Here is a 13,351-nt window from a genome sequence, read left to right as displayed (position 1 = left end):
CTGCAACCATGACGACCTAAGGGTATGGGCAAGACTGACTTTTGGGGACAGAGGTAATATCTAGGTATATACTTAGAAAAAGTAGATTAACTTTCCCATGCACTGAAGAAATGCCTGTGCCTCCAAAAGCTGGTCTACTTTTTCCAAATTAAGTAGTCAGCTGTGCTACTAAAAATGTAACACTTACCTTCAGAATTTGTCCTGCAGAATGACGAGGGACAAGAAAACTAAGCAGAAGAAAGTTAAGCACCACTGATTAATCAGCTAATAATCCCAAAATGAGGATCATGCTCACCATGATTTCCCATGCCCTCTTCTGTAACTGCCTTCATGGACAGCCACAGAATACAAGTCCTTGAAGCTTCCATTTGTGTCAGAATTTTACTAGGTAACCTTAAAAGAAGTATAAATCCATTTGGACCATAAATTGATTTAAATATTCATTGGTTGTTTAGCGGCCTTAAATAGCCCTCAAAAATAGTAATTAAAAAAAAGAACATCTCTTCTGTATGTAAGTTTGCAACAAGCACCTTGCTAGCAGAAGTCAGAAAGCCACTGCTAAATCAGCAAACTGAAATAATAAGGACAAAAAGAATGCTAATAAGAAGGCAGCTAATCAGTTTCTGTCTCAACAGCATCTAGGAGTGTGATGGAAACTTGATCTGGAAGGGGGGGGGGGAAGCCACAGAAAGCAACAAAAAAAATTTTTAAAATTATAACAATCTCTGAAAGCTGGAGACTTAAGTTTCTCAAAGCACTGGTCTAGATCTGTTTACTTTGGGATTCTAATTACAGCAGTTTCAAAACTAATCAGTACTTTATGTTATCTGAATTTCAGCTGAACTTCAGCTCAGGCAACTGAATTTTAACCTGTAATGCTGGAGTTCTTGTTATACCACTGAGTGGTGGAATTTTCAGTATACTATAATGCATCAATTTGCTATATAATAATATACATCACTGTAATATACATCACTGTGGTTTTGTTTTTACCTTTTGAATCAGTCTTTGCAAGTCACTTGAGCAGAACAGGAAGCATTAATTATTCACCAGAAAGATTTCTGGTCTTTCCTGAATTAGTCACACAAGAACATTAATAGTCAAAGGAGAGACTGCATCACAGAATAATGGATAATAATGGGGTCCTATCTTCATCAAGAGAGTGCTGCAAAACCACCTGAGACTCGCAGATGTGTAATGCAGGCAGCTCTTGCTTGTCTAATTGCATAGCAACTCTTCTGATTGAAAGAGATCTCCTCCACCCACCACAAACATTTCCTTCTAGATGAACCACCTGGGAAACAACATGTCAATGGGTCAATATTGTCCTAGAGCAACTTCTGATTCAAAACAAACATCTGGTTCTAAATGAAAATACTCCTTGCTCCTAAATAGTCCTTGCTACAACATCTCTCATTCAAAGCTCCTAAAGCACTGTGGAATTAAATGAAGGGGGATATATGATTCACAAATGAAAACAGAGAGAGTCCATGCAGAAAAAAGCATGGACTGACTGTCACATAGTGTATCAGCAGCAGAAACAGCAATAAATCCTTTCCAAACTTAAATGTCAAGAAGGGGACTTTTATTAAAAAAGGAACATCCTACTACCCATATCTTTACGGGTTTATAGTCTCTTAAGTCTTGTAATACATGGATGTATTTTAAAAAAATCAGCATTAGAGCACAACGCCTAAAGCAGTACCCAAGAGGAAGTTAAACAGGAACACATCAGTGTCCAAAATAAAACTGCTAACAAACTACAGTCAAAATAAGAGAAGAATATATAGTGACATTCATCACTATACACAGAGGCATTCTAACATCTAACTAATTCTGGAAAAGAATGATACTCTAAAATAGATATCTTAGGAGTATCACAAACACTCCACATGTATTCGACAACACCAGGAGTTAACAAGCAGCAGAGTTAGTCCACTTCCTTAAATAAAATGAGTCAACTTGCTCCATTTTAATTATTTTTTCCAAGGCAAGTTTGATTTCAATTATTTTGCCAAGAAGTATTAATCACAAAGTCTCAATGCCAAGAAAAATATATTTGAAGTGTTCAAATATTATTCTTAATTGCTTTCTTTCAAATGTTCAAAAATGAGTCAGCACCCAGGGAAGGTACTGAGTATACATGGACTAATCCTAAAAGCCCTTTATAAGTTATAGCACAAATGACGGTTCATCCACATATCTATGTAAAAAAAAAAGAAAAAAAAAAACCCAAGATTTCAGAGTCTTCAAAGAATTTTAGAATGTATTTTAAATTTTGTACAATTCTGAGCATTTAAAAAATTAAATTACGATCCTTTCCATACTTTTTCCTATTAAAAATGGAATCATTATACTAACATGCTTGCAAATTAAAATTGGAGAGAACCTTCATTTTAGAAACATGCTATCTGAGAAATGCTTTAATTCCTTCATAGAAGTACACCGTCAAAAGCTTATTCTTCAAATAGAAATTAATAGATTTTAAATTGATGAACAAGTTAACAATTCAGGGGAACATTTGAAACCTATCTGCATGAATAAGCAAGCATTTGTTAACACCCGGACAATTTTGGAAACCATTGCTGTCCATTAGTTCACTGCAGGAGATTACTAAGGAAAAGGTAACACTAGGGCATTAAGCAATGAACAAAGCATCACCAACGCCTTGTCCTGCACACTGGTGTCAGCAGTACCCAACCTAAAACTCTTCTTGCTTCAGCTAAAAAATGCATTTCACCGAGTAATAGTGGATACTTGTTAAAGAAAAGTTTCAAAGACAGTTAACTGATTTATCAAAAAGCCAGGCTCCTTAATATTGACATTATTTTGGACCAAAATAGCATCTAATCAATAGTTAGAGGACAATACAATTTCCAATACTGAGGGACTCTCACTAAATGACAGCATTTTGCCTACTTTATATATGCAGCTTCCTCTGAGACACCTCTAAATATATAATTAGAGATAAAAATGCTGCAGTTATGGCGACAGAGTTGATGTCAGAAACAGTCATATTGTGAAGGACGGTTGTGTTTTAGCAATTAAGTCAATGAGGACATGACTTTGGATTCTACTTTTCCAAGGGCACAATTAGGTGGTTATCATGAAACCAGCCTGCTTTTCGTTCTTTTAAACACTGCTTCAAATTGTGCTCCTTTCTCTTCCCCCTTCCTTAGATGCTTAGGACTTAAATAGGACTTTCAACTTAAATAGTACATTCAACCAAGCAGAAGTTAAATATATACATTACTAGGACAGGCCTTCAAATAAACACCTCACCCAACATTAGACACTATATAATCTATAGAGACAAAAACTAAAGACGGTAATCATCAACCAAACTCTTTTTCTCTGTTTGTCTGACTGCTTATTAAAATTATTTTTGGAAAACCAGTTTTTATCTCCATTCAAAATTTTTCATTACTTCCAGTTAGTCTCTAATTTACACCACACAAACACTGGAAATCCAACACTAGCCAAAGTACATTTATTAAAGGACATAACACTGATGAAAGTAATATTAGAAATAAATTCCCTTAAAACACTAATAAAAATACTACAATATTTAGAAACTGAAATTTATCTTCCTTGCATTGACTTACGTTGTTCAAGTTCATAGCATGCATATGGCAGCCAGATAAAACAGATGGAATCAAACAGGATACCTAAAAGTCTTTCATAAATAACATGGAGCAGCATTCTCTGCTGCAGGGAAGATGCCAGATTACAAATTAAGTGTAAAAATCCATCAACAATTTTCTAATACGATCTCTCTGTACAGGCAAGTACTGCACTTACCACAATGCTACTAGTCAGACGCTATAAACAGAAACTGAACACACAGCTGCAAACATCTTCCTTCTCCAATTGATGGAATACTGCAACTCTTCAACTACTATGTTTTTGTGACTACAGGTAAGGAATAACTTGGAGTTCATGGAGCTATGCATTACAATACACTGTTTGACTTTCAAGATTTAAAAAAAGTGTTAAATACAAGTTTAACTCCTACACTCATTAAGCATATAAACTTTCCACCACTTCAAACAAAAGATCCACCTCTATTACAAAAATAGCTTTACATCAAAATCTTAAATTAGAAGATAATGATTGGGCACTTTTGCAGAACCTAAAAATACCAACCCAGTACTTCTGTACATTAATGTCATCTCCACAGCCTGAAACCATTGCGGTCATTCACACAAAGGTTTCATTTTTCAGAACCATTTATTATTCACTGCATATGGTGTCCTTAACAGTATTTTGTTATGTGGCCTTCTCAGTGTCCTGAGGAGATACCATTTTAATATCTGCAGCTACTCTAAGTTTCTTCACAGATCTATCACTAAGAGAAGTTGATTCATGCTGCAGCTACTACCGGATTTTCAATTCTTCTTCCAAAAGCACAGTGAGCCCTGCCTATACAAAACAGGAAATATTTCTGACACTTCAGTTAAAAAGGAGAAAAAAAAGGGAGAAAGTATCAATGTAATTTACCAGCCTAGACTGAATATGAAGTTTATCTTAATCCAAGTATGGGTTTCAACACAATCAAGATCAAATACTGTCCAACAACACTCACAAGACATTTGTCTTAACTTCTCAAGTACAATGTTAATTATATCAGTCAAGGTTGCATATTTGAGGAGACACATGAACACAATTATATTTTTAACTGCAAAGAACATAAGCAGTAGTTGGTTGAGAAAGTATATCACATTCATAATTTTTACCAACTGACTCTAAAGAAAGGCTGTGTCTATTTATATGCAGTAACTTCTAATTTAAAAAGAAATTAAAATCCACTAATGGCATATAGCATGTTAGTGAAAACATCCAAGTCAAAACCAGACATGTCCAATAAATACATCAATCAAGGATCATTCTCTCTAGTTAATGTTTTGCATCACTGATTTCAACACCTTAAAAGGAATACTGAGTCATGAGGCTTCCACCAATTTGAAACTTCAACAGCTGTCCAACATGCAGCAACAATATCAACATAAAATTTCCACAGAAGTAGTAAATTGTTTGAAATTTATGGAATTAAAATCAGCAGCAGTATTTCCCCAAAACTGATACCTGTATTATAACTCTCTAACTGACTGGGCTTACCATTATAAAGTTTTGAGAACCCAAAGCATCTCCATCAAAATGAAGCATTACACAAAAACACATCTGGGGTACCATACAACATTTGAACATTTTACCAATTAGCATTAAGACAGATATTTCATAGCACTAACTGTGGAGTAATTGTCAGCACTGCCCAAACAGTAATACCTTTGACTAATCACAGTTTACAGAAGACACAAAGAAGGTACTGTCACACAGGAAGACAGAAACCTGGAAGGTGACCTAGACAGAGTAACTTTTAACTCCTCCAAGCTTCTAAAAGGAGGCCAATCTACTTCTTACTTGTTTGTTCCACTTGTAAGAACAGCAGCTACGACAGTGAATTTCCTTCTGACTGATGAGGAAGTTACAATTAGATTAAAAGGTGCTGGATACACCCATCTATAATTAACACAGCACCCATTTAAAATTAGAAAATATTTATAAAACATTTTATATACAGATTTTGAATAAATTCATGGTTTAAGCAAGAGGGCTTTTTCCTCAAATTCTGGCTCCACTAAGTTAACAGACATTTTTAATCAAGCAAGCTTATTTTTGGATCTTCTTAAATAAAACGCCCTCATACACCAGCTGTTTGAATTTATTCACTCCTTAGAATTATCACACACCAAGTTTAAAGGAAACAAAATCAATTACTTTTTTTCCCCATAGAGAGAATGGTTAAATTATGGAACATCTTCCTGCAGGACATTGTAAGGGTCAAGAGTACACATAGCCTCACCAATTCATTATGCAAATTTATTGAAAAATAGGTAAGACCTACTAAGCTATAAATCTATAAAACAGAGGACAACCTTATGTCAGACTGCCAGAAGCAAAGGAGGTATACCAAGATAAGTATCACTGCATGTTTGCTCTGTCCTTACGCTTATTCCCTCAGCATCACTGATCATCCAAATCAGAAACAGGGCTGGATGTATCTTTGGTCTGATCCAGAATAGCTGGTTTTCATTAAATAACAAAATCTCCTTTCTGTTTTGTCTATTCTATTAAGTACTGCAAAAGAAGGCATTGTTTTCACATTCCTAGAAAAGAGCTTATTACAGTTAAAGTATTAAATCCAGTTCATCTGCTTTTACTTTAAGTGCCAGTAACCCTCATTTCACAAGGTAAGCTTCCACAGCAAATGGAAAACTCAGCAGAAATGTGGTACCTTGCAACTGCAGTTGCAAGAGGCAAGTGTTCACTGCACAAAAAAGTGGAAAAAATTTCTATCTTCTGACTTTATTTGAGATGTCCTTCTAGTTGTAGTATAACTGAGGGAAATCACAATTTATCATTCTTTATCCTGCATATTTTTATTCAAACAGGGAACATGACAAAGCTCAATTCCTTACCACTACTCTCTCCTCAGACAGAGGCTTCTCTATCTTATAATTCGCAGTATCATCTAAAATTAGCAAATGATTTTAGTGTCTCTCCAATACCCCTTATCATACTCAGCACTTTGTAGGAAAGTCATAAATAAATCAATTTCTCATCAGACTCTGTTTTTCAGTTATATAGCTTGTCACTGCGATTAGCGCAACACATCAGTAGATGTAGTATTACAGCAGTTAATGCTGGTTTTAAATATAAACTGCTTCAAGTTCTTTTACCCAAGGATCTGACAGACTATTAAATACATTCATGCATAATATTAAAAAAATACAATACTCAAGTATTTTTAGTCCTAACCTAAGAGCAAAATAGAGTACACTGTCTCACATAAACCAATAAATTCACTGCTTACTCCGGCATCTGATCCAAAGTGCCAGCCAGTGAAAGCCTGGCTAAGGAACTGCACGATACAAGCCCAGTGAAAACAAATTCCCAGAGGGAACGGTCCATATTTCAACAGTTTACTCAAGCCTCATTTAGGAACATCTATGTGAGGTTGCAACAATGATGAAAGGAAAATTAGGTTTAGGGAGGCATTAGGCATTCACCATGACCTACACTGCCTATGAGATTAGGCAGTGTTTATTAAAAAGGCACTGTTTATTAAAAAGGAACATTGAGAGTTCCTAAGGAATGAACAACTGTAATCACCAAAAAAAGAAAAGACTAGTCAGAAAAGAGACTTCTAAATGGCATATATATAACCATTGTTTGTTTAGAAGCTAAAAGCAAGCTTTGGTGATATACACTCAAAAACTCAACATGCTTATGTTAAATGAGTCACCATTTGATTAAATGTTTAATTTTAGCAAACAAAATTGAGAAAAGAGCCAGATTGGCATGGCAAGGACCTGATGATACACAACCGACTGGAAAATCCAGACTCGGAAATAAACTCTGAATTGGGCCTGCACAGAATGCTTGGGGCACAGCATCTCATCACATATGATGCACGCAGTGCCCAAGAAAGGCAGAGCAAATGGTAACATCCTGCAAAACCCCCGCTGGCATCTACTCAAATAATATTGCTATCAGTTTTAGCTGACTACAGTATCTTATAGTTGCCAGAACTAAGATGAGATGAAACTAATCATACTGTGTTTTCAATCAACTTCCTGCTGGCTGCCACCATTTCAAAAATGGAATTCATTTGTTTTATGTCTATTAACATATTTCCTTCTTTTCTGGTTAGGCACTAAATGCAGTGGTATGGTATCGGTCTGGACAATAAGAAAGATAAGCAGCAGTCACTACAGTACAAACACAATTGTAAAAGTATTACCCTCTCTGACATACTCCTTTCACAGTATATGTATGCTACCACCAGCTTACAAGTCCTTTCTGTGCATATAACCCTTTAACAGTAGTATCCCTAGCCCTCTGATGGCTTCACTCACATGTGAAACCTTCATGGAGTCCTTTAAAAGCCAAAGGGAAATTGCCAACACGTAGGTCATTAAAGAATCCCTCATCTTTAATAAGCAAAAAGGCTTAACTGGAATATAATATATCCAGTAAAATGTTCATGTATGAACCTCGAGTACATATACACCATAAAGGAAAGGTTTCTGAAATCCAGTAGTCTAAGAAAAAATAAACATTACACGATTCTATGATTCTCTGGTCTGTTAACCAGAAAAACAAAAAACAATTTTTCCAGGTAATAAGAATCATAAGTTAAGCACAGAATATTTTAGATGAAGTAATCTAAAATAAAAACTTGCATACTGAACCCTTTCCAAACTTTGTACACTAAGACTATTTCAATAAATAGTGAGATCATTTCTAATGACTGAAATTGAAGATATAAAAATAGGGAGAAAGAGGAGCGAAATATTTCCAAACACTAAGTTGTGTGAATTTTTCATAAATAACATGAGTACTGATGAAGTTTCCCAATTGAGATTATCTGGGTAACTGAAACGATTTTGTAAAATATAAAGATCATCTCAGTACCCCATTAAACTTTACTTGAGCAGAAATGACAGGCTGGAGATTCTAAAAAGAATGGCAAGTCTGCAGATTTAAGGGTGAATTCCATGATCTTCAACAAAAGGTAAGCAAACGTTAGCTGTTGGCCTTAAGCAGATGTTTCAGAAGTTCTTAACAGCCTCACTCAAAAGTCTCTTCTTTCAGCTGTTCATTTTTCAGTCTCTTAGATCTTGAAACATCAAGAGTTTAGTAGTTTTCCAGTCTCTAGAGATTCTTGAAACCTAGAGGATCTGAATTTCTAATATAAACCCAAGTCTTTTAAAAGAAGAACCCCTCCAACTTCAATTCAATAGTACATACTAGTCTGCTCCTGTAATCTCTTTGCATGCCACCACTATCAGCATGTGTCTCTGGAGCTGCTTTCCCTGTTCAACCAATGGGCAAGCCTTAGCACAGTAACCCACAGCTTAATTCAATTTTAATACTCCTTTCAGTCTCCTCCTTAATGTTTCCTGTCACTGTGGCTTACTGCAGAAAGCATGCATCTTACTATGAACAGTCCTAGCTAAGCACTGCATAAAATCAATTTAAAAATAAAAAAAAAAAAAAAATTCATCTTTTATACCTGGTAAAATCTAGACCTTATTGTTTGACCCCCCCAGACACAGACTTGCTCTGCTGCCTATGTGGCTTGGGCTCACTCAAGAAGAACTCTGAAATGGTTCTCAACCATTGCACGGACAGGGACCAGGAAACACAAGCAAAACTCTTCCTCTGCATCACTTCATTTACAAATTTAATGGAAACTACTGCTTTAAATTACAAGTTTTCATAGCTTTAAATGTCCTGGCCCTGTTGTTCCAAAACGTGACTTGACAGACATTAAGATGACATGAAAGTCACAGATAAGATGCTGTCTTTAGACATGTTGCTGGTCATAACCCTAGTTGACATCTGGAGAGGCAGAATTTCAACTTCAGATGAACATAAGTCTTTTTGCTATCACAACTTACTTCAGAAAGCTGGCATAAAACTGTAACCCCTTAAGAACTCCTGACAATGCAACTTCAATAGAAAGGCACATCTGCACTGATTTACCAGACAATTCGTTCAAGCACTAGCAAGGCCTAGGTAAATAAGGTCATGTAGACACTTAAGCTTTTTCAGGACTGAGAAGTACAGCAATCAACTCTGGAAACTGACAGCACAGTTTTTTTGAAGTGGAAAAACAGATATGTATTTTGCCACTGTGTATTAAAATGCACCTGGCAAACACTTAAAGAGACTGAAAAGCAGGCTAATCCATTCACTGTATTGGTGGAAAAAGTGAGGGGTTTGTTCCACAGTGCTGTCTTTCAAAATTATCACACAAAACCACCATTGCATGGATGGCACTCTGAAGGGGAACAAAAAAGGGAGGGCAAAAAAATATCACTTGATATCTACTTGTGCAAGGGAAGTATGTTAAAAAAAAAAATCCGTTTTAAAAGCAATCGGTTTTCTTGAGAGCCTCCTGTAACCATTAAGCAGATCCTTGAACACAAAGCACCAGATTTTCTTCTCATTATCTAAATATGCTGAACAAGCCAAGAAGTTGAGCCCAAAGAAAAAGTTCACTTTCAACTTTCTACAATTCTCCCATAAGTATCATGTTACAGAAGTCAGTGCACTGTATTAGAGATAGCAAAAACTCGTTCTCCATTACTTTATAAAAAATATCAGACCCAAGTATGGGAACCTAACAAAACAAAAATAAACAAAATAATTTACTATGTGTTTATAATCTGTCTTGCAAGATCACTCCCAACAGGGCCATGGCATTTGTTGCAATTCAGGCTTCTGTCATAACTCAAAAATAGAATTTCATTTAAAATCCTGCCACTTCAATAAACCAACCAAATGTACAGTGACATCACTAAATCACTCTTATTGCATCTCTTTTCTCTCAGCCTCCACTTCCCCCGAGTACCTTAAACTGCATGACATAAATCCCAAGAAGGTACAATCACAGACAAGTGTAAATCTCCAGTGGGCCCTCAAAAGTCTATTTAGTCACATATTCTTTGAATTTTCCATAAATAAGAACATTAGGGACTAATGTTGCTGTGATAGGCACTAAAGGCACTTTATGACAATGTGTACCTGCCAGAATACCATCTCCCATGGCACATCTGATTTAAAAAAAAAAAATCAGTAACGGAAATATCTTCAACAGACATGACCCTAGAGGTGGGAGTTTAGGAAGGAACAGGTTTACTCTTTTTTTTAGCCTTTGGCAACCAGGAATGACCCCTACTTCCTTCTTCCTAAAAGGGTATCAGCAAACAGCTAACAAGGGCCTTATCTATTATGAACCACTTCGCTTTCATAAGGTGGAGAAAGAAGTATGTTTTTGTCCTTAGCCTTTTTCCCTCATTAGTTATGCTGCCCTGCGTGAATTGTAGCAACAGCTCCCCGTTCCCGGGCACAGGGCAGGGATGTGTCAGGGACACCCAGCAGGGCACCCAGGGGCCCGCATTACTCATCTGCGCCTTTGAGGAGCTAAAGGCAGGCCCCCGAGCGCAGCCCGCAGCCCCAGAGGAGGGGCGGCCTCTCCAGGAAACCTGCGTGCCTGGGGAAGCGGTCGGGCCTCCCCCGCCGGGCTGCCGGGAAGGCCGCAGTGTCCGGGCAGCGGGGGGGCCGCGGGCGGCCTCGGCACCCCCTCCCCCCCGCGCCCGGGGGCAGCGCAGCCACCTCCCCCCGGGACACCCGCTGCCTCTAAGCCAAGAGCCACCGCCGACACCGCGGCCCAGGCCCCCCGGGACGCGGCACCCACAGGCAGGGCGACATCCCTCTTCCGAGGGGGGGGAACCCCCGCGGCCCGCCCGGCAGGGGCCAGGGGCCGCCCCCTCCCCGCGCCGAGCTGCGGGCTCGAGCCCCGCCACAGGCCCGAGGCCGGGGTTACGACCTGGCCCGTCCCCCCCCCGCCCGGCCGCGGCCCCCCGCCGCCTCGCCCTTCGCCTGGCCGCCCGCCCCCCTTCGTCCCTCTCCGCCCCAGCCCAGCCCCGGGCCCGGCTCACCCCCAGAAGCCGCAGGGGCAGCGCGGGGGGCAGGCTGGGCGCCTTGCTGCGCTCGCTGCCGGCGTCTCCCATGGTGGGGCCGGGGCGCGGGGCGGCGGCGGGCGGGGGGCGCGCGGCTCCCGGCCGGGATTCCAGGCCGGTCAGCTGGAGCCGGGCGGCACCACTGGGGAGGCGGCGGAGGGGAGGGCGCGGGGGGGCCCGGCCGCGCCCTGCCGGTGGGGCGGGCAGGGGAGCGGAGACGGGGCGCCACGGGAACGCGGAGCTCCGTGCGGCGGCGCCGCCCGCCCGCCGGTGCCGGTGACCGCTCCGGTGCCGCAGCGGCGCGCGCCCGCCCTCCCCGGAGCGCCGTTCGGCCCCTCGCGCAACAATGCGTTCCCCCCTCCGGCACCGTGGCTCCCCCCGTCCTGAGCGCAATGGTTTCGTCAAGCTACCGAATCAGCTGGGAGCGGCATGTACCACAGGACATCCCCGGGGGAAGTTGGGGTAGATCGCGTGCGGGAGCTGGGTGAGAAGCGAGTTTGGAGGGCACCCGTAGTCTCGAGAAGAGAACAAGTTTCTCCATGAGGAGCCTCAGGCGGGGCTGAGGCCCGCAGAGCTACCTGGAACCGCTCCCCTCCTTTGTCTCTACCCGTACGTTGGGTACACAGTGGTACAGCCAGGGACGGCCGGTGGGGTGAGGGGGGTGCCGGTGCCGCTCGCACATGCGCAGACGGGTCCCCGACGCGGAAGTCGGTCGGAGGGAGCGGGTCCCCGGGGGCCGGGCTGGGGCTGTCCCGGGCTGCCGCTCCCGCAGTGCCGGGGGCTTCTTCGCTATGGGGGGGATACTGAATATCTTTCACTTGTCCTCGTCGCTGCCAGCGCAGTGTGCCGGGGCTGGGCCGGCTGTGCGCGCTCGGGAGCTCTCCCCGGAGGCTGGGCGGCTCTGGGGGGCTCCGGTCCGGTGCAGGGAGAGGACAGGGACTTGTTCCCTGTGGGCTCCGCTTGGAGGGAGGTCTGGAGGGCCCCGAGGGCGACGTTTGGCCTTCTATTTCCCTTCTTATTCTGTAGACGTTCGTCCTGGGTTTCCCTCAGTCCGAAATAAAGCCGTGTAGGTTTTTGACGTACTCGGGGGTCTCCTCGCCTGTGGTAAACACCATTTGCTGCGTGAGGACACGGAGCTGTGGGCTGGCTGAAGGCAGGCTGCTCTGGCCCCATTCTCTGGGACCTGCAAGAGGTAAGGTATGGCAGGGAGGGAAAGAGCACAGCGGGCACGGTCATTACTGGCTGCCGCCCTTTGACGGACAGGAAAGGAGAGGGGAATTTCCAGCATCTGGACTTGTGGGCTGAGTAATGGGGATTGTACTTCTGGTACTGGTTTAGCCAATAATACTGAGCAAGTTACAGCCTTGCGCTCTCTCTACCTTGGTTTTGTCTGAAATGGAAAATAGTGGTGACCACTCCCTCCCCCAGAAATTTCAGATCTGAGTGGAAAATGTGTGGTGTGACAATTGGTGACACCAATACTTGGTGTGGCATTAATGAAGGTGGAATTTTGATCTATTCCTGACTGCTGTTGCCGGTCTTATACTTGGATTTTTGCTTTGCAATTAAAACTAAGGTTATTAAACTTTGAAAATAATAAACATTCTTAACAAAGTTCAGAGTATGTGGATCTTTGTGAACAACTACTTAATTCTGTCAGCGATATTATGGCTTTAATATTAAGCTTCCTAAAGCATTTTTTTATCAAATTAATTCATGACAGAAAAAAAGCAATAACAAAGTACAGATACACACATGCTTAAAACTTTTGATTAAAAAGTTGGAATTTAATTGAAATCACGTAAACAGACCTCTTG

General features: G+C 41.2%; 1 protein-coding gene across 2 annotated transcripts in view; it reads right to left on the bottom strand.

The window, feature by feature from the left end:
* The window catches only part of ZFAND3 (zinc finger AN1-type containing 3), a 139,534-nt gene extending 127,215 nt beyond the window's left edge, over positions 1 to 12,319 (bottom strand). The window contains exon 1 of one of the 2 annotated variants that reach the window (XM_032102728.1): positions 12,113 to 12,319. In XM_032102728.1, coding sequence (XP_031958619.1) covers positions 12,113 to 12,216 — 104 coding nt within the window. In that variant the 5' untranslated portion in view covers positions 12,217 to 12,319. Of the gene's footprint in view, positions 1 to 11,969; positions 12,067 to 12,112 lie in introns of those variants that run through there. The other variant, XM_032102729.1, reaches the window with a different exon arrangement.
* Between the last annotated feature and the right edge of the window lie 1,032 nt (positions 12,320 to 13,351).

Source organism: Corvus moneduloides, chromosome 3 (genome assembly GCF_009650955.1).
Source record: "Corvus moneduloides isolate bCorMon1 chromosome 3, bCorMon1.pri, whole genome shotgun sequence".
In the NCBI taxonomy this organism is placed as follows: domain Eukaryota; kingdom Metazoa; phylum Chordata; class Aves; order Passeriformes; family Corvidae; genus Corvus; species Corvus moneduloides.
This window is presented reverse-complemented; position numbering and strand designations above follow the sequence as displayed.